Genomic DNA, 21,118 nt, shown 5'->3' with positions numbered 1-21,118 from the left:
CGTGACACTGCTATTTTCAGTATTAAGTCAGGTACCCCATGTGCCCCCTGGTCACATTAGACTTGTTCTGCTGTGGGGGGGGGTTCTTAGAGTCTCACAGAACCCTCTGTGACCCAGCAAAAATCTCCAGGAAATGGAGGGACATTTCCTGGCTTCCTCCCCACCCCCTGACCAATGCTCCCATAAGATTTCTGAATATGAGAATAGAAAGAGTTTTTATTTTTTTAATGGTTATTTTTGAGAGAGAGCGTGCACACGGGGGAGGGTCAGAGAGAGGGAGACAGCATCCGAAGCAGGCTCCAGGCTCTGAGCTGTCAGCACAGAGCCCGATGCGGGGCTCGAACTCACGGACCGCGAGATCATGACCCAGGCAGCCGAAAAAGCTTTTTTAAAACCCGTGTCTTGTAATTTCGTTTCTAGAATTCGCCCGCACAGTTCTGCAACATCTGCAGCGCCAAGCACCGCGGACCAGGAAGTGCCATCTTGGAGTTGAAGAAATAGCCCGGTTCAGCTGGTCACCCCTCCTCCCCATGCTCTCCAAGACTGTTTTTGCAACAGTGGCAGCGTTCATGGACACCAACGCTGTTCAGAGATTTGTGCGTGTTTAGGTCACGCTCAGAAGAGGTGTGTTCATCTTTGCCTGCCTGCTCGAGGCTTCTCTCTGCAGGTGACATTAGGGTCCCCCCCCCGTCCCTGCCTGGGGCTCACACTCCACACTCGGTCGGTCGTTGGCTGGGTTCGTTCTTTAGGAATGGAAGGGAAGGGAGCGGGGTGGAAGTGAGGTTCTGGACCTAGCGAGGCTTTCTGGCCATCGAGTGCACTGCCGCGAGCTGTCCCCGCTGCCTGGGCGCAGCTCCAGGACCTTCCCGGCAACTTGGACCTGTTTCCACGGCCTCTGCTTAATCAGCCCTCCCATTCTGGGGGTGCTTTGGTTTATGGCATCAGCTGTGCTTCTCTTCTTAATAGGCATCTAATGAAACACTGTGTAAATTGTCACTTAGTCAAGGACATCTGGGAATACCAGGTGCAGGCTGATGTCATGCTGTTTCACGTCTGTGTCCGGCCCTGGCAAGCAGCCCATGTTTGTTGACTGAATAAATGTTCGCTCTTGCAAAAGACTCCCTTGTAGCGAATTCTGGCCCCCTAAGAATGGAGGAGGGTTTCCACACCTCAGAGTGTGAAGGGTCATGGTTGGGTCCTGCCAGCTGGGAGGACGGAAGGGATGTTACAGAGTCTGAGAGGGAGTCTCAGGAGAAATGGGACCACCCAGTGGCGGGGCCTGGGCCTGACACGTGTCCTGCAGCCTTGTCGGCCCTCAGGGAACGCAGAGTGGAGGATGCAGGGACAGGATCCGAACTTGTGACCGTCTTGCAGCGGTCGGCTTCATCCTGGGCTATGTTGTGCCGACCTCCTGCCATGGGTGGAAAACACATGCTGTCACCACACTTAGTCCCACAGACACGAATAAATGCAACTCTCTGCTTTATTTTTTGGGGAGTGGGCGGGATGCTCATGCGTACTGAGCGCCTTCCCACCACCGAGCCTGGCCCCACCTTCCCACCGGCAGCACCTTGTTTCATGCTCAAGGCACCCCCCCAGGAAGAACATACCACATCCCACGGTATCCTGTCGAGCAACTGAAACAGGGAGACATCATCACGGTCGCAGAGGTGACTGCCGAGCTCCAGGGCACGGCTCCCTGTAAGAAATCGGGGCAGAGGGCCAAATTCAGAGGAAATGCATGGCAGGTCTCCGCAGCAGAGCCCCAACATTCTCCAGCAGACATCAGGCTTTTCCTGTTACTCCTACAGATCCCAAACTAGAAAGTCCTCAGCACCCCTCCGTACCTCATTCCCTTGTTCCAGTTTCTGCCGGTTTTCCTTGTGTTCTAACCAGAGAAATCCTTTTCTCACCAAAAAACTCACAAGTAAAGCCAATTTGTAAGCACACATAAAAAGCAAAGCTGCTGCACTTACTTTGGGGAAGAGGGGCGTGGCTGCAAAGTGCACGTTCCCTCCCACCCCTGTACAGAAAGCCACTCTTGAGGGTGAAACAGCCAAGTTCAAGGTTCTCTGGTGAGAGCCTGTTTTCTTCTTCTAGTCAAAAGGATTTTTATACTAGTTTAAGAATGAAAAGTTCTCAACAATTTTTTTTTTTTTTTAAGTTTGAGAGAGAGAAGGCAGCACGAGTAGGGGAGAGGGGCTCAGAGAGGGAGAGAGAGAATCCCAAGCAGGCTCCACATTGTGAGCACAGAGCCCCCCCCCCCCCGCCCCCACTCAGGGCTTGAACTCACGAAACCACGAGATCACGACCTGAGCTGAAACCAGGGTTGGATGCTTAATCAACGGAGCCACCAGGCACCCTGACAAATTTTTAATTTGGTGGTTATAATCTTAACCTATATATTTTCATATTCTAAAAACAAGCATTCGAGCAATTACTGTGGGTCGGGCGTTGTTGCAAGCACCATTTGTATTCTTCGTCCCAACTCCGAAACAGGACCCCCCCCCCCCCCCCCCCCCCCCCCCGCCCCACACACCAACCTTGTTATCTAACAGAGAGGAAGCCAGAGCCCGTAAGGCCGAATCCATCTGTCTCAGGTCAGGTAGCAGGCAGACGGCCTTCAGAGGCCGTGGCCGTGATCTTAACCGCTGTGTATTCGATTTTTTTTTTTTTTAAGTATGCATTTGACCTGTGGTGGTCAGCACATAGAAAACAAAATCCTCTCCAGTCCTAGAAGGGAATTTGTTATAAAGTAGCCAGTGGCTTACTGAATCATCGAGAGGACAGAGGAAGCAGATGCAGGGAGGGCGTACAGGAACACGTCACAAAGCCCCCCACAGAACTGGGCTGCCCAGGGCACCCCCAGCTCAACCTCCATCAGAGGACAGGCGACACGGAGCATGTGAACCACCGCTTTCAAGTAAACTGTGTAAATAAAAGTAGGCACATTTCTCAGTTTCTTTTCATGTTCAGTCAACACTGAATAAGGATTATGTGTGCACGTCTGTGTAGGAAACCTTTGTATGTGCTAAATACCACGCCAGTTTATTCTGGCTTCTCTGACCAAGACTCAGGCTATTGAAACTCCGCCAATTTCGATACTAAGCAGTAACTGACTTCCCAGACCCCCATCCTGAGCTTGCCACTGATTGTCACTTTAAAAATCTGGAAAGAAATGCTTTTCCTCCTTCACCTCCTGTCGGGGTGATTCGAATCAGTGTGATGTTAGGGACACAGGTACGATAGGAGAGAGAATGAAAAACGTGGCTTCCAGAAGCAGGGATCCCAGAGTTAGCCAATGCCCAGCCTTTCTTTACACGGACCCAGAATGGTGATTCTAAATGAAAATGGGGTCATGTCGCTTCTCTTTGAACCCTCAGGAATCCCAGTGCCCTGGATGTGAAGGGACTTCAGGTTTGGTCCCCGAGCTCGGTTCCCCTTGCTTTCCCATTGCTCTCCTTTAGCCGACAGTCCCAGGGCTCAATGTGACTGACTCCTCACCCACCCTGGCCTCCTCAGATGGCTCACCTGTCCTAGAAGGCACCCGGGGCTCCGTCTGCCTCTGGCATACCACACTGCAGCGGTCCACGTGCACAAACTCAGGTCTGCAAAAGAGTAACATTTAAATCCTCTCTTGAGGGGGTGCCTGGGTGGCTCAGTCAGTTAAGCATCCAACTTGGGCTCGAGCCCCGCGTCCGGCTCTGCTGACCGCTCAGAGCCTGGAGCCTGCTTTGGATTCTGTGTCTTCCTCTCTCTCTCCGTGCCCGTCCCCTGCTCGTGCTCAGTCTCTCTCTCCAAAATGAAAAAACATTGGGGCGCCTGGGTGGCGCAGTCGGTTAGGCGTCCGACTTCAGCCAGGTCACGATCTCGCGGTCCGTGAGTTCGAGCCCCGCGTCAGGCTCTGGGCTGATGGCTCGGAGCCTGGAGCCTGTTTCTGATTCTGTGTCTCCCTCTCTCTCTGCCCCTCCCCCGTTCATGCTCTGTCTCTCTCTGTCCCAAAAATAAATAAAAAATGTTGAAAAAAAAAATTTAAAAAAAAAAAAAAAAAAAAATGAAAAAACATTAAAATCAGTCTTCGCGAATCCATAGTCTACGTTGTGGTGTGAAGTTCATCTGGGTTCATGGTAGACTCAGATAAATCGGCCTTTGCTATAGTTTAGGGACGCCTTCTTTCTTCTGCGGTGGCGGCAGGGATCATCTCGGTGCATCCAGTATCCATGAGAAGAAGGCATCTCGTCAGTTGGCCTCTGTCCACACTGGCACTGGTTGGAAGGCCACTGTCCCCACAACCTGCTCTCACCTGCATCTGCTGCCGGCATCTCCCAGATCTCCGCAGTCCCAGCCTGTCCCTGGTCCCCGCTTCTCATACTGCCCCTGCTGCTCCTGACCACCAAGCCTCTGTCTGCCTCATGGCCCTGGTACCTGGGAAATCAGTCTGGTCAACCGAGTTGGTCTCTGTCTGTTGCCTCCTTGCCATTCCCAAGAGTGTGCGTGGTAGGTGTGCCGGGACAGGGTACGTGTTGGTTCGTAAGGCTGGCTGCTTCTCAGAGGAAACGGGAGGTGGGGACCCCCACATAGCTTTCTGCTGAGTCCATCTTTGCTGAGACCGCAGTGTGGGGCTCAGAGCAAGGTGGCCCTTGCCACTCAGCTCTCTTCTCTCAGGACCGGTCTCCTCGGGCTCTCCCCCAGTCCGGTTGAGTGCTTCCTACAGGCGCAGTGGAACTGGCTGCCACGTTGTGTATCGTTGATGGTACCCAAAGGCTGAGGGGCCTGCAGGCTGTTGGCTCTGTGAATTTTTAAGAACTTAAAATATGTCTGCCTCTACAGTGGACTGGGAACAAGGAACAAGGAACATACCGTGTTCCCCTCTCCCCTGGTAGAGGGGCACCCAAGCACCTGACAATGTCTGCTGAATGGAAGTCCAGCCTTTCTCCCTTGTTCGAGGTCAAGAAATGTACACCTTCCAGCATCCTGTGACATGAGGGACAGGACTTGTAAATGTGGTAGATGTGCTCATCCAGAGACCCACTGTCTCCTCCTCCCTTTTGGGGTCTTCACGGCCACCATCAACAAGTCTCCTTTGTCTCCATTCTTCCACAGTCGGTACGATTTATTCTCAAGTGCTAAAATCTCTTCTTTGAGTGCCCTTCCTCCTGTGTCTCCCCATCCAGTCCGCCATCTTTTCTCCCCGTCTCCCTCTCTCTTCCGTGCTCACTGCCATGGTCTTGACCCAGATTCCTATCATCGAGCCTCTAGATGGATCAGAACCAATCCCTTCTTGGTGTTCCTGCCTCCAGTACCCACAGTTCTGATTTATCCTGCACCCAGTTTCTGCATGAATCGCCCTTCCAGACTGATCCAGTCAAGTTCCCCGATATGTTGCTATTCCCAGTGCTAACACTCTCTCACTCTACAGTACGTTTTTCCACGTATTCGGTTCCCCTCTTCCAACTCCTCAGTTTAGATCCATCCAGCCTTCAGAGTCTAACTTAATGTCTCCCCAGGTCCAGGTCCTCCCCAACGTAGTCTGCCCCCCACCTAAAGCGGTCTGCACTCCAACCTCCCACGGCCCTGGCAGAAGCAAGACAAAGGTATTTGTAATACATACCTATATGTGAATTGTTCGTCACCAAATGCATGCTACAGAAAGGCCACTCAGTAAATGTCCCTTACTGGACTGAACAAAGACCTCATTCTCCTGCTGGGCGTGAGGTTCTTTCCTCTGGAAGGAGTGTTGGTGATATTATGGCACAAAGAAGAGAAGAGGCCTCCTTGGGCAGTTCCTGTGCTTTCTCCTTCTGGATACCTAACGGCAACATGGATACATCTGCTTTCCAGAGTCCCCTCTTTGTGCTGTGATTTTCGAAAAATAAACCATTCTATTCACTGTCAAAAAACAAAGACATTAGGAAGGTCCTTGGTCCCAGCATTATAAGTGCCTGACTAGGTCAGGTCACCACAGGTCAACGTATTCAAATGAGTTAGGCTAAAGCATTCATTCCAAAATGAATCTAGCTTCTTGCCCCAATTATTCCAAGTAGCCTCAATTCCCTCTTTTCTTTGATGTTCACACATCAACGAGAGCTTTTCAAAATTCATCAACTGCTTCTCGACTGTAATGATCGTGTAATTCGTGACTCCAAGCACAGCATTTTGAGAACGTGAGGGGTGCTATTACAAACCACCGCAAGCCAACGCGACAGTCCCTGGCAACCTAGGAAGCCTGTCACCCTTCTTTTGACGCCTAGTACTACTGGCTCAACACTACGTGTGACAGAGTTGAAGAAAACGATGCTGCTTAAAAGCCAATGCTGACAACAGGTTCTGTCTTCTAAAGGCAATTGGAGGGGCCATACCGCTGAAAACATAAACCTTTCTCCTGCTCGCCTGCACTTACAGAGACTGATGGGCCAAGTGACGGAGGCTCAAGGGGGCAAGAGGAAGCATCAACACTTGAGAACCTCTGCAGGTTCCTGGCTGCACGCTTTTACATAATAAAAGTTAGCAGAGCTCTGTCTGGGGCCAAGAGCTGAGATGCTCTGCTTTCTAAGGGAGGGGCACTGAGAGGTGAGGATTTTAGGGAAGGGGAACAAGCAACTGGGATAATCAAAGGGATTTAAGACAAGACCAGGGGCGCCTGGGTGGCTCAGTTACGTTTCTGACTTCGGCTCAGGTCACGATCTCCCAGTTCGGGAGTTCGAGCCCCGCATCCGGCTCTCTGCTGTCAGCACAGAGCCCACCTCAGATCCTCCGACCCCCTCTCTCTGCCCCTCCCCTGCTCGCTCTCTTTCCCAAAAGTAAACATCTTAGAAAAGACTGTTCAACTGTATGTTGCCTTGATGCCGAACCCTCCTCCCTCCCCACTGCATGTTCAGTAAGGTCTGGTGTATAAATAGGGTCATCTGTGAGTAGGTTCTAGGGGAAACTGAGCAGCTGGGTTCTACATCCAGAACCCTGAACAGCAGAGGGAGCAGAACACCCACAGGAGGCAACAGCCGGAGTTGACTGAGAACAGGAGTTCAGACCCGTGTGCGACAACAAAAACATAAAAACCCCGGATTTGCTGGCATGCTGGGGGAGCAAAGGCTGGTCTTCCTAAAGGAAAACGGATGAAGGCCCTGAGCCAATTTTATATAAACACGAAAGGGCAGACTGGGTGACTTCACTTACGACTGAGTTACATATTCAGGTCCATATCGACAAGACGTGGCTATGGAGTGCAAACTTAAACTTCAATTTTGTAGATAATTTTACTTCAGAAACTACGTACGTGTTGTCGCCGGGCTTTTATTCTGATCCTAATATTTATCCAGTTTTGTAGGCACATCTGTGCGTGCTGATCTCTTCATGGTTGTCTTACATGTAGATGGGGTCTGTGGATGGTGCAAGGATGGCCGAAGGAATTCACAAATGATAGAATAAGAATGGGGGCGTGATGGCGGCTCAGTTGGCTAAGTGCCCGACTCTTGATGTCGGCTCAGGTTGTGCTCTCACGGTTCTTGAGTTCAAGCCCCACATCGGGCTCTGTGCTGACAGTATGGAGCCTGCTTGGGTTTCTGTCTCCCTCCCTCACTCGCTCACTCCCTCTTTCTCTCTCTCTGCCCTTCCCCTGCTTGCTCTTCGTGTCTCTTTCAAAATCAGTGAAAATTTTAAAAACTGAAAAAAAAAATAAAAGAATTAAGAATGAAAGTGTCCCTGTAATATTGAATAAGTATGTAAAACTTAATACAGGTGAAATGCAAAGTTCTTCAGTTATACTCAGAAAAATTATCTGTACAAAGATGGGTTAGGAAAAGACCTGGTTAGGAGTCCAAATGAAGAGAGACCTTGGGTAAAAAGCAGGAGCATTTCGCTCTTGAAGGTCAGCCTACATTTTAATCCATGCTCTGTCACTAAGAAACGAGTTGAATCAGCACTTCCGAGCCTCCGTTGCCTCAAATGTAAAACGGGATGATCGCCGCACCTCTTCTGGAGGATGTTCAATGCCTTAAATGAGATGCCGCATGGAGAGGGCTCGGCTGGTACCAGCACAGGAAAAATGAACCAGCCTGTAGCGAATGCTACATGAAGGTCAGCCTCTGGGGTGGCCCCCGTTATCCCCACCCTCTACCAGGGCTGGTCTGTGGCCAATAGAGTGTGGCAGAATTGACGGTACGTCACTTCTGAGATGAGGTCATAAAAGACACTGAGGCCCGGCATCATTCACCCTGGAGGAAGCCGTGCCATGAGGACAGGCCCCGTGGCGAGGAGCCAAAGCCCCTGCCAGCAGCGTGCGAGGGAGCTCGGAAGTGACTCTCCCGTGCCAGATCCGAGTCTGCAGCCCCAGCCAACATCTTAACCACAGACTCCAGAAAGACCCTCAGCTGGAGCCACCCCCACAAGCCACTCTTAGATTCCTGATCCTGAGAAACAGAGGTGATGAATGTTGGTTTCAGTGGCTAAACTTGGGGGGAATTCGTTGTACGTCATTAGATAATTAATGCAGCAAGTGCTTACCAATCATTAGCTTGCATTTTTCCAAAATTAACCCAGGTTTCTGCTGCTTGACCACTAATACAGAACATCAGTGACTACTAAAAAAAACAAACAAAAAAAAAACAAATGCAAAATTCTGGTGGACTGTCGGTCCTGTTCACAGGAAGCAGCATCCGTTCCGCATGTGAGAGCACTTTGCTGGGGACCTGTTTTAGCAGACGTTTTGACAAAGTGGAGAGGACAGAATTTGAAATCCTGCCATTCAAGAAACAAACAATGGAACTGGATAGCACACTGCTTCAAAGACATGAAAACTGAGGGGTGTTGCAAGGTTTAGAAGTAGGTCACGTATGAAGGGGAAGAGGAGATATGCTTCTGTTGCTTTAGAAGTCCAATCGCTGAGGTTCGAGTTACGTCAAAAAAGGTGCAGGTGCCTGGGTGGCTCAGTTGAGCGTCCAACTCTTGATTTGGGCTCAGGTCGTGATGCCAGGGTCGTGGGACCGAGCCCCATGTGAGGCTCCGTGCTGAGTGTTGAGCCTACCCAAGATTCTGTCTCTCTACCCCTCTCCCCCGCTCATTCTAACAACAAAACTGTATTGGGGCAACTAGGTATCTCAGTTAAGTGTCCAACTCTCGGCTTCGGCTCAGGTCACAATCACCTGGGATCAAGCCCCACACTGGGCTCCACACTGGCAGCATGGAGCCTGCTTGGGATTCTCTCTCTCCCTCTCCATCCCTCCCTCACTCATGCTGTCTCTGTCTCTCAAAATAAATAAACTTAAAAAAAAAAAAAAAAAGACCAGGGATTATGTTTATAAGAAAAAAAAAAAGTGTTGAGGCACTGGGGTGGCTCAGTTAAGCATCCAACTTTGGCTCAGGTCATGAACTTGCTGTTGGTGAGCTCGGCCCCCTGTCAGCTCAGAGCCTGAAGCCTGCTTCTGATTCTGTGTCTTTCTGCCCCTCCCCCACTTGCACACTCTCTCCAAAAAATAATAAACGTTAAAAAATTTTTTAAAAACATGTAAACTCGAGAACTTTCTAACCTCTGAGATGTCCAGCAACAGAGGCACGTGCCCCCTCCGAGGGCCACTTCCTGGAGGTGGGCCAGGTTCCAGCCAAGGCTGCTGACCGCCAGTCAGACCCATGGGTTCGCCTCTGGGCTGCCCATTACAGTAGCCAATTCTAAGCCCCTGTCCCCTCTAAGCATAGCCAAATCCCTCTAGAAACAGCACATTTAATCGGTTACTCTCATGCGCTGTTATTTTTGTACTCAGATCCAATGCCCATCTGTCGTGCGTCTGAATACCCACGTCTTTGGCTGGCTCATTAATTCGGTGCCACTACAGGGTCCTCACTCCCATCCTCCCTGCCAGGCAAGACCCACTTGTCTCCCATCTGACCACGTTACAGCTTCCTTTCGTTTTTTGCCAGACGAACGTAGATCTTTGGCTCATAATCATGCCAATTCTTGTAGAGCTGCCAACATTGCTTTTACTTATGTGCCTGGGGGCATTTTCCTAAACCTAAAAGGAGCATGACTACGTTTCCACACGTGTTATGGGCCAAGTCGTGTCCCCTTAAAAGTTCTGTGTTGGAAGTTCCCCCCCACCCCTCCACCTCAGAATAGGACTAGACTCAGAAAGAGGCCTTTGAAGAGGTAATTAAGGTAAAATGAAGTCCTAGAGGGTGGGCTGTAATCCCAGATGACTGGTGTCCCTAGAAGAAGAGGAAATTCGGACACAGTCACAAAGGAGAGACCATGTAGGGTCCGGTGGGAGGGCAGCCATCTGAACTAAAGGAGAGGCCTCAAGAAACCAAACCCGCTGACACCTTGGTCTTAGACCGCTAGCCTCCAGCACTATGAAGAAAAGACACTTCTGTTGGTTAAGCCGTCCAACCGGTGGTACTGTGCTAGGGCGGCCCTAGCTGACGGATGCAATGTACCAATCCCTCCTTCCATAAAGGGGCTGGTCTCCGCAGAAGCACACTGCTGGTCTCCGTCCAGGAGACCGCTGCCTGCGCCTCTCAAAACACCGGGCGTGCCCCCTGAGCCCACTCACATGCCGGGCCCCTTTTCAGAATGTGCTAGGGGCCTTCTCGTTCCTCCAGGTGTTACTTATGATCACGCTTCCTCTCTGACTGCTTGGTGCCCGGCTTCTTCACCAAAATGTACGGGTGAAAGTATAGCAGGAATTGTCTCAACAGTGTAGGGGCGCCAGGGTGGCTCAGTTGGTTAAGGGTCTGACTCTTGACTTCAGCTCAAGTCATGATCTCACGGTTTGTGAGTCTGAGCCCCGCATCAGGCTCTCTGCTAACAGTGCGGAGCCTGCTTGAGATTGTTTCCCTCTCTCTCTCTGCCCCTCCCTCCCTTGCTGTCTTAAATTAAAAAAAAAAAAAAATTTTTTTAAATAGTGTATAAGGACATAAGAACATACATTCTGAATTCCAAAAATCTAGAAGAGGTGCTCTTAAGAACTTAATAAAATATTTGTAGATGACATCACCTTAATATGAAGTTCATTTTGATATAAGTAGCTTCTTTTAAGATTCTTTCTAGCTTCAATTTTTACAAAGGCTTGTGCTAAGATTTAGGTTCAAGATACGTACTTTCAGCCCCTCCAAACGTTAACATACCTGCATCAGTCAGGACCCTTGGTTGCGTGAGAAACGCAACTCAACTAAGCTCGGTCAAAATGGAGAATTCAGTGCAAGGGACGTGGAATTAGAAGAAGGCCGGCATTGTGCCTGGGCTGCAGGAACTCTGACGAGGCCAGTCTGAAGAGAAGAGCCTCCCGCAGCCTGAGGACACAAGGTGGACTTCCTGGAGGAGGCGGCACCCACGACCGACCCCCTCCCTGCACGATCCAGAGAAACAAACTGGCGCACCCAGAAGCAGCCGCGGCCGCCTAGAGGAGCCCGGCTGCGAGCTTGGGTGGCCCACTACTATGCGAGCTGGCTCTGGCACTGCTTTCTCACATTCTGCCTTTCTCAGTTGTGAGTCGTGTCCGCTAAAGAGCGGGGGCCACTCTCCACGAGCAAGGATAGCATCTGGGCTCCACTTCTTAATACTGGAGGAGGAAGTGATGGCAGGTGGAAAAGGAGAGTCGCCAGATGCCTCCTCGCTCATCCCTGCACATCCTTCAGCTTCAACAGCCCTTCTTCCCCAGAGCGGTGGTCTCTGTTTTCCACGTATGTCTAGCTTCCCTAGTACGTGCCTCCATGGCAACCTGGACTTCTCCAAAGACTTGCGAACTCTTGAATTACCCGCTTGATTCCCATTAGACCACGAATCCCCAGGTAGCAGGGACTGTCCACTTAATTCTAGGTCTCTCCTCAGTGCCTAGCTAAGGGGGCTCTATATGAAAGACACTCAACTAGGTTTGCTGACAGGTGAGAAAACAGAGCTGACTCTCTATCAGCTCCACTCTACTCGGCCCAAATCCAGTAGCTGAAGGTAACACAGCCAAGGACACGTGAGTCCCTAACACGTAGAAGCCTAATCCTGGGCCAGTCTTCATGCATCTCCGTCTGCTTTGGTCAAGTGGTCAAGTATAGCACCGTTGCCATTGTGGTTTTGAGATCGTCCGGAGAATCGGACATGACCCTTTCTGTGCCGTGGAGAGGTCACAAAAGGAGAAGGCGGTGGAGGAGGAAGAAGAGGAAGGTGCAGAAGGAAACTAGAAGAAAAGAACATTGGTCCTAGAACTGGGAGGTCAAAGAGATCTATCACCTACAATGAAGGAACAGCATCTCATGAGCTGGAACTCTTTGATGACGGAGGACTTTCCTTAAAAGTGAGCCATTTTCGGGGCGCCTGGGTGGCGCAGTCGGTTAAGCGTCTGACTTCAGCCAGGTCACGATCTCGCGGTCCGTGAGTTCGAGCCCCGCGTCAGGCTCTGGGCTGATGGCTCGGAGCCTGGAGCCTGTTTCCGATTCTGTGTCTCCCTCTCTCTCTGCCCCTCCCCCGTTCATGCTCTGTCTCTCTCTGTCCCAAAAATAAATTAAAAAAAAAATGTTGACAAAAAAAAAAAAAATTAAAAAAAAAAAGTGAGCCATTTTCCAGAACCTCTGGTTTTTCAAGGTCCAAAATAAGTCAGGGTTTGCCTCGCCCCTTTCTTTTCTAATTTTTTAAACGTTTTTGATAGAGAGACAGAGCGTGAGTGGGGGAGGGCAGAGAGAGAGAGAGGGAGACACAGAATCCGAAGCAGGCTCCAGGCTCTAGCTGGCAGCACAGAGCCCGACATGGGGCTTGAACTCACGGACGGCGAGATCATGACCTGAGCTGAAGTCGGACGCTTATAAGCACCTGAGCCACCCAGGCGCCCCTGCCTCTCCCCTTTCTGTGTTCACCTACCATCTTGTACGATTCTCTGGCATAGCCTATGATAGTCATCAAAGTGTCCATCTGCTCGAGTCGACAAAGACTGTGTCATGTATATGTGTGCATAGATATCTCCACCCCTCAGGGCCTACTTAAAATGTTTTTCACAGTTTCAAGGCTTAATAAATATGATACTGATACTCTGTGGATAGAAAAGAAGACAACAGCACCAGAGATCACAGGGCATGTGTGTTCTATCTGACTTTAGATGACCCTTTATTCTAGGCTGTACCATCAGGGCATAAATAGGTTTCTTCCCATTCATTTCTCTCTCCCAGGCATATGGATTATCTCATATCATCGTTGTAATATGATAAGTGCTATGAGCCTCATTTTACAAAGCCTGAGACCCAAAAAGGTAAAATGCCTCACCCAAAGGGAAGTGTCAGAATCCGAAGTTGTCAGCAGGGCCGTGTGACTCTCCCACTCCAGGCTCTACGTTTTCATGCTGGACTTTCTCTTCCTCTCTGCCAACCTACCACCCTGCCACGGGATTAAAATAAAGAGTGAAAGCTGAAGAATGTTCTAGCAAAGTATTTTGCACACAGTAGGTTCTCCACATATATTTCTTGGTTCAAGTGTAAGGGCTTGTCCCTTGCTAACACCTTCATCTTGCTAAGCAGATTCAGGGGCAGAGCCAGACCGCAGAAGGAGGGTTCGGTCTCACTCGTCCAAGAAGGACGAAGAAGACTGTTTCCCAGAGGGCACCACTCTGTTGGATGCACGATACGGAAGACCCACAAAGGAACTAAACTACTGCTTGGTTTTGCGCTCGCTTTCTTCACTACACAACAGCAACCACACCCCTATCTGGACTACCTCTGATTCCCCGCCACCTGACCTGCAGATGACCCTGTATTCAAGGCTGCACCTTTCACATGGTTAGGGTGCTCCTTCAAGATCGCTGGAAACAGACGCCCAAAGTGCTTCTTCCCAAAGTGCTTCTTATATTCATTTAATATAGAAAAATGACTTTAATAACGTCAGCAGCCTGGTCACAGGCAGTAGCCACAGCTAAGATTTTATGAAGATCATTTTTCTTTGCGGCCACAAAAATAATGGAAACTTCATTTTTTTTTTTTTTTTTTCACTAACAAATGGTGAGGTTCCTGAATGGAAGAGACATATTGACCTCTGGAGACTTGAGCTAAGGTTTCTGCCCCCGCCCCCACCCCACCCCCCGAAATGCATTTTGAGTCCATCTGAGATTCAGAGAGCAGAGAATTCCTCTTCCAACAGTTCCAGAACATTCTGTGGACAGTGATTGGCATAAACTGGTTTATATGCACACTTGGAGCCACTGGATGGGAGTCAGTCCCATGCAAACCACACAGATTGAGAGTGAGAAGGTGGCTGTGCTTAGGAGGAGGTGTTAAAGTGAATACATTTTTTAATACATTTAAATAACCTGTATAAATTTCCAAAAGAACCGTACGTTCCCCAAGAATTTTCCACAGTCTACCTCCTCACTTGCCAGACTAGTGTTCTAGGTACTATACTGGGCAGAAGCATTTAAATAAAAATGAGTAAGACAGTCCCTGCCCTCAAGAAACTAAGTAGAGTTTCTCTCAGAGGGAAACTGGTCAGGTACAGAGAAACTCTCCTGGTCTGTTTCAAACAGGAAATTTAACCCAGGCAAGTATGGGACAAAGATGCTCTAAAGGCTGGAAGAGCGAAGGGGAGAATGAGGGAGACTGGAGAGGCAAAAGGGAGGCAGGGGACACCCAGAGAGGAGAAGGTTCTAGCATCTCTGGGCAGCTGTGCTCCACCAGAGGGTGTGAGCCGCCATCTTGCTTCGAGGCCGCCGCAGTCAGTTCTGGATGTGCCGAAGCTATGGAGCTGCCGAAAGGTGCTCCTGGCATCTGAAACTGCTCCAACCTGCTACCACTGGAGCGGCAGCAGAGGCAGCCACGACAAACGCCAGCTGAGTGGCGACCCCCGTGGCATTGGAGCCAGAGGTCAGGAGATTCTCTCTTCCTCCTGCCTTCTGATCTCCCGGTTGTGTTTTTTGTCTTCAGTTAAGTTTATTTATTCATTTTTGAGAGTGAGAGAGAGTGGGGGAGAGGCAGAGAGAGAATCCCAAGCAGGCTCCGCACGGTCAGCACAGAGCCTGACGCGGGGGGCTCGAACTCACGAAGTGTGAGATCATGACCCGAACCAAGATCACGAGTCAGATGCTTAACTGACTGAGTCACCCAGGCGCCCCCACCCTTCCCCCGTTGTGCTTTCTATTGGCAGGACATAAGAATGTGGCCCGAAATAGAGCCTAGGGACTATAGTTTGCAGACTTCCAGCCCCAACAAAGGGCAGAGGGCAGACGCGGGGCTGAGACACAACAGGTAAATACCAGCACCACAGTGCAAGCAGATTGCTAACAAAACAGGAAACGTATGAAATGCTACAGGAGTGTGTAAGTAAATCATCCCACCCACATACGGGCTGGGGAAAACCACCGGAGCCAGTTCTGGAAAGATACATATAGTTTAGCCATTTATGTATCCCTTCGTTCAGCAAGTATTACGTACCAAATAAAGGGGCGAGAGGCTTCAAGTAGAGGCAGCAGCTTGTGTGAGACGAAATGAGGTCTGTCCTATAACGGAAATGTACCGTGTGAGGTGAGAAGGTGAAAGTGAAGGCCACACAGGCCATGCGGGGGTTCTGAAGTGTGCCCAGGGGGTGGGAGGAGTCCTGAAGGATTTTGGTCAGGGAATGACATGGTCAGACTAACCTATGTTCTGGAGAAAGTATTTTAGGTGGGACTAGACCAGGACGACCCCTATACGCCCCTGAGGGCAGTGGTAACAAGGCAGCCACGAGACCAGCATCTGGGACTCGGACACCCTTAGGGTCGATCAGAGCACCCTTCATGCAGGTCTCCCCACCTTACACAGGAGTTTCATCCCACTTGGGGGAAGCCGTGGTCCAACTCACTCTGACACTGCACGTACCATGAAGATGTCCCACTTGAGAGTATTTATAAATGGAGAATTCAGTATATTTAGGAAGCAACATAGATCCTTGGAAACAAGTTCAAGGCTGACATGGCTGGTGACACGCATGTTCATCAAAGCCTGAGAAGTGAGAGAAAAGATGTGAGAGGCACACTCGCTCCCCCGCCAGCCCCAGGCCTCCTCATGCCTACCCGGCTGCTGCAATTGGTCATGATTTTTTTTAAATAGGAATGAAATAGAAAAGAAAGTGTATTGGGGCACCTGGTTGGCTCAGTCGGTTAAGTGTCCAACTTCAACTTTAGGTCATGATCTCACAGTTTGTGAGTTTGAGCCCCGCATCAGGCTCTGTGCTGTCAGCTCAGAGCCTGGAGCCTGCTTCGGATTCTGTGTTTCCCTCTGTCGCTGCCCTTCCCTTGCTCTCTCTCTCTCTCTAAATTATTATAAAAAGAAAATAATTACAAGCATTCCCAAAATACAAGAAATCATTAGGGAACCCAAAACTGTACATTTCACTTGCATTCACATCTCCCCCTAATGCATTTTATAGTCAGATGAAGAAAAATATAAGAGAACAGATGATTTATAATTAAATATGGGGGCGCCCAGGTGGCTCAATCGGTTAAGCATCTCACTCTTGATTTCTGCTCAGGTTGTAATCTCACAGTTCTTGAGTTCGAGCCCCACATCGGGCTCTGTGCTGACAGCTCAGAGCCTGGAGCCTGCTTCGGATTCTGGGTCTCCCTCTCTCTCTGCCCCTCCCCAACTTGTGCTCTGTCCCTCCCCTCCCTCTCTTTCAGAGATAAAAGACATTAAAAAAAAAAGCTTCTACACAGTGAAGGAAACAATCAACTAAATTAAATGGCAACCTACAAGATGGGAGAAGATATTTGCAAATGACAGATCTAATAAAGGGTTAGGATGCAATGTATATAAAGAACTTATAGGGGCGCCTGGGTGGTTCAGTTGGTTCAGCATCCAGCTTCAGCTCAGGTCATGATCTCATGGTTTGGGAGTTCAAGCCCCATGTTGGGCTCTGCGCTGACAGCTCAGAGCCTGGAGCCTGCTTTGGATTCTGCATCTCTCTCTCTCTCTCTCTCTCTCTGCCCCTCCCCTGCTCATGCTCTGTCTTTCTCTCTCTCTCCCCCCTCTCTCAAAAATAAACATTAAAAAAAAAATTTTTAAGGAAAGAAAGCATATATAAGGAAAACATACAGCTCACTTCCATTATCAGTTTACATTCATAGGAGAACTTCTGGAGTCATTTAAGGATGGATGATGGAACAACACATAGCCACCATATTTATCTTCAGGGAACCGATGCTCGCCTTCAGAAGGCTGGCATCCTCCTTTGAATGGTAACACCAACATGCACTAACCAGAACACCAACCTGGAACTAGAGAAAGCTGGTGCTCTGCACCCTCCCCTGCTAGAATTCCCCGACGACAGACATCTACCTCACACTTCCAGGGCTGAGGGAGCAAGTCTAGCGGGCATGGCCTACGCCCCACCAGCACTGCCTACGACGCCTGAGGGGGGACAGGGTCAAGGGTGATCAGGCCAGTGGGCTCTTGGCCAAGGCAGAGAAATCACTTTTAAGCCCATGACAGAAGGGGGAGAACTGGGAGATTGAACTGCTTCAAATTTGAGGTGAAAAATCTGAGCGGACTAGCAGATGGAATGAGACAGAGACAAGGAGGGATACAGACCAAAACTGGCTTCGCGGACTAATTGCAAAGTGCGGGCCTCTGCCCCGATGCCACTCCTGCGTATTCCTGCCGTGCGCCAGGGGGGTCTAAGTGTGACATCCATTGTTGCTGGCTTTTCCAAATGTTTTACTACACACGTTTGCAAACGTGCAAAAAGAGGGAGTTTATAGTCCTTAAGTGCTCATTACCCTACTTCAATAGTTATTTTTAGTCCACCTGTTTCTTCTGTATACCCCCTCCGCCCCCTACACCAGATAATTTTAAAGAAGTATTACACATATTATTTCACTCATAAATACTTATATACATGTCATGAATTTTTATTTTAAAGTTTATTCTGAGAGAGAGTGAGCATGAGCAGGGAAGGGGCAGAGAGAGAGGGAAAGCGAGAATCCCAAGCAGACTCCACATTGTCAGCCCAGAGCCTGACGTGGGGCTTGATCTCAGGAACCGTGAGATCATGACCTGAGCCGAAATCAAAAGTCAGACGTTTAACCATTGACTGAGCCACCCAGGCTCCCCCATGAGCTTTTTAATACCAAGACTACAATCTCATATCTAAAAAATTAATAATTTCATAATTACAAATATTCACTCAGTGGTCACAATAGCCTAATGGTCTTATGGTTTTTGTTGTTTTGTTTTTTACAGTTTGTTCACATCATGAGCCAAATAAGTCACACTGATGTTTCCTAACTCCTTTCTAATCTATACGTTCCCCTCCGCCTTTTTTTTTCTATGAGGAATTTATTTGCTGATAGTTTTCAATAAATCTTCCTTCCAGTCATAAAAGCAAGTGCATATGGGCATTGACGAAAGCTTGAGAAATGCCAAAATTCATCATTGTTTTTAAAATCACCCTAAGTTGGAATCCCAGTATCCAACTTCATCAACATTTTGGTATGCTTTCCTTCCTAATGTAGTTTGAGGTAAAGACTAAACAGAAAGAAAAAATAACACCACTACAGAGAGATCGATCATTGGCGTCTTACCCACTCCAGTGGAATACAGATCTCTGTGGCACTGTGCCCTTACAATAAATCCTCAGCTCCTACAACATGCCCGTTTTTAAGATTTCTGAAACATAATACCAGATTGCCCTCCAGAAAGACTACCAACCTGTTCCCTCGCCAGCAGTGTTTGGGAGCACGAACATAATCTTCAATGGCTGGTGGGACTAGACTAGAAAATGGCTTGGTTTGGAAAGACCAGGGAAGCCCTCTGGAAGCTTAGGGATGTTAGGAGGGCAGGAAGTGAGCCCTGGGGGAGACAGACAGGAAGGTAGGCCGTCCTCAGGAACAGAGGGTGCCACCAGCCTCTCACACAGCTGTGTGAAGATGGTCTACTGAGCCAGGAGGTGTCCACAGTCCAACAGAAACCTTTGTAAGCAGTGGAAGGGGACGACTACTGGAGAATTCCGCTGACATAGCCTACAGGAACAGCGCTTTCTCAACAACAGGGACTTAAAGCCCTTTCATCAGCCAGTCCATTCATCTCGAGCTTTCCTGAGGGTGCAAACCAAACTCTGTCTGTCCTTGAACACCATTTGCTTTGGGGGTTTTACCCTAGTTCCTGTCTGAATTTCTAATAAAGAGGACATGCCAAGTTCCTCATGAAAACGTGTTATGTTGGTTTCATCTCCTGACCAGGTATTTCTGCACAGTTCTGGTCCTTGCCAGGATACTGACTTTTAGAGTAGTGACTATGTTACATCTACTTTTTTTGCATGGCTTTGCAAGCTCACGAGTAGTGGAGGCTTACCCAAAAACAGTCTTTAATTTGGGAAACTTCATAAAAATAACTTTGCCCAGGTCCTTAAAAAGGAATAAAGCATGATTCCTGCCTTCCAAAAGTTTAGAAAGTCCTCTAAATATATACAGCATGTAATCGACTAAGATGAAATTTGAGAAAGACAGTCCAACAACCCAAGTAAGAAACAGACATAGAAGTGATTCACCAAAAAGCAAGACAAAGGGCAAAATGATAGAAAAAGCCCAATGTCACTAATATGTCGGTAGATGCAATGAAATATACTCAGGCTGTTGGCAAGGTAGTGAGAACAGATACATTTATATACTGTAGGTTGGAGGTGTAAATTGTTACAGTTTTTTGGAAGGTAATTTGGCAACATTAACTAAAATTAAAAATACAGTCTCATCACAGTAATTCAACTTGTAGATGTCTATCCTAGAGAACTTCTCACACTTGTGCACAAAAAAGCACGATCAGTGATGGTCACTGTGAATGTCCATCAGTAAAGGCCTGCCTGATCCATGGTTCGTGTTCTGGAATTCTAGAGAACAGCCCCGGCACTTAAACAGAGCAATCTCTAAAGTAGACCAATCTCTGGGACACATTATAAAGCGTAAATAAACAAGGTACAAAGCAGTACATACAGAATGGTTCCACCCGTGTACAATAAAGCAAAGCAATCATGTTTTTTAGGTAGGTGTAGAAGCGGTAAATGGCCAGAAATAACAGCAAGAAGTTGCCTCTCAGATGGAGAGGGACACTGGGGAAATAACTAGGAAGGCAATCTTTTGGCCTTGTCTGTCTATATTCTTTGTATAAGAATGTATTTATATACGGGGGCACCCGGGTGGCTCAGTCGGTTAAGCATCCGACTCATAATTTCAGCTCAGGTCATGGTCTCAGGGTTCATGAGTTCGAGCCCCGTGTCGGGCTCTGCGCTGACAGTGTGGAGCCTGCTTGGGATTCTCTTTCTGTCTCTCTCTCTTTGTCTCTGTCTCTCTCTCAAAATAGATATATAAAAACAAAACAAAAAGGAATGTATTTATATATTACTTGGATGACTAAGAAATATACAAATTTGTTTTTTAAATTTTTTTTAAACGTTTATTTATTTTTGAGACAGAGAGAGACAGAGCATGAACTGGGGAGGGGCAGAGAGAGAGGAGACACAGAATCGGAAGCAGGCTCCAGGCTCTGAGCCATCAGCCCAGAGCCCGACGCAAGGCTTGAACTCACGGACCGTGAGATCACGTGACCTAAGCTGAAGTTGGACGCTTAACTGACTGAGCCACCCAGGCGCCCCGAAATATACAAAATTTAAAAAAAAAATTTTTTTTTAACGTTTATTTATTTTTGAGACAGAGAGAGACAGAGCATGAACGGGGGAGGGGCAGAGAGAGAGGGAGACACAGAATCGGAAGCAGGCTCCAGGCTCTGGGCCATCAGCCCAGAGCCCGACGCGGGGCTTGAACTCACAGACCGTGAGATCGCGTGACCTGAGCTGAAGTCGGACGCTTAACTGACTGAGCCACCCAGGCGCCCCGAAACATACAAAATTTTAAAGGCTCAGCAGTAGCACGACAGTATTCTGACAGTCCTCAGTTTCCTTTCAGCAGTAAAGAGGGTCTACTTCTCCACAAAAGTAAATACTCCTTATGGTTTTCCATCTTGTCATGTCTAGTAGGACCCTCAGTGTTTTACTTGACCATGAAGTAAAAACGGTCGTGCTCGTTCGTCCAACAACAGTTCAATGCCAAGTTCATCCTGACCTGGGAAGAACTCTGCGTCGAGTGCCACTGTTTGGTGTATTAATGACACCACACGCAAATACTTCCATCAGCTATTGTTT

The 21,118-nt window shown here is 48.7% G+C and overlaps 1 protein-coding gene and 1 long non-coding RNA gene across 5 annotated transcripts in view; one reads left to right on the top strand and one right to left on the bottom strand.

The window, feature by feature from the left end:
* The window catches only part of VPS41 (VPS41 subunit of HOPS complex), a 186,033-nt gene extending 184,986 nt beyond the window's left edge, over positions 1-1,047 (top strand). For both annotated transcript variants that reach the window (XM_058725448.1, XM_058725449.1), the window contains one exon: positions 421-1,047. In XM_058725448.1, the coding sequence (XP_058581431.1) occupies positions 421-501 (81 nt within the window). In that variant the 3' untranslated portion in view covers positions 502-1,047. The remainder of the gene's footprint in view (positions 1-420) is intronic.
* A 16-nt stretch (positions 1,048-1,063) lies between these two features.
* LOC131509579 (uncharacterized) overlaps positions 1,064-21,118 on the bottom strand; it is a 102,259-nt gene continuing 82,204 nt past the window's right edge. Inside the window, exons 3-10 of one of the 3 annotated variants that reach the window (XR_009260584.1) lie at positions 15,808-15,930; positions 15,385-15,449; positions 13,232-13,342; positions 7,274-7,659; positions 5,612-5,889; positions 4,098-4,974; positions 1,611-1,699; positions 1,064-1,411 (exon numbers count right to left, since the gene is read on the bottom strand). This is a non-coding gene — a long non-coding RNA (uncharacterized LOC131509579). Of the gene's footprint in view, positions 1,412-1,610; positions 1,700-3,531; positions 3,609-4,097; positions 5,890-7,273; positions 7,660-13,231; positions 13,343-15,384; positions 15,450-15,807; positions 15,931-21,118 lie in introns of all 3 variants that reach the window. The other 2 variants (XR_009260585.1, XR_009260583.1) reach the window with 2 other exon arrangements.

The sequence above is a fragment of the Neofelis nebulosa genome, chromosome 4 (genome assembly GCF_028018385.1).
Source record: "Neofelis nebulosa isolate mNeoNeb1 chromosome 4, mNeoNeb1.pri, whole genome shotgun sequence".
In the NCBI taxonomy this organism is placed as follows: domain Eukaryota; kingdom Metazoa; phylum Chordata; class Mammalia; order Carnivora; family Felidae; genus Neofelis; species Neofelis nebulosa.
This window is presented reverse-complemented; position numbering and strand designations above follow the sequence as displayed.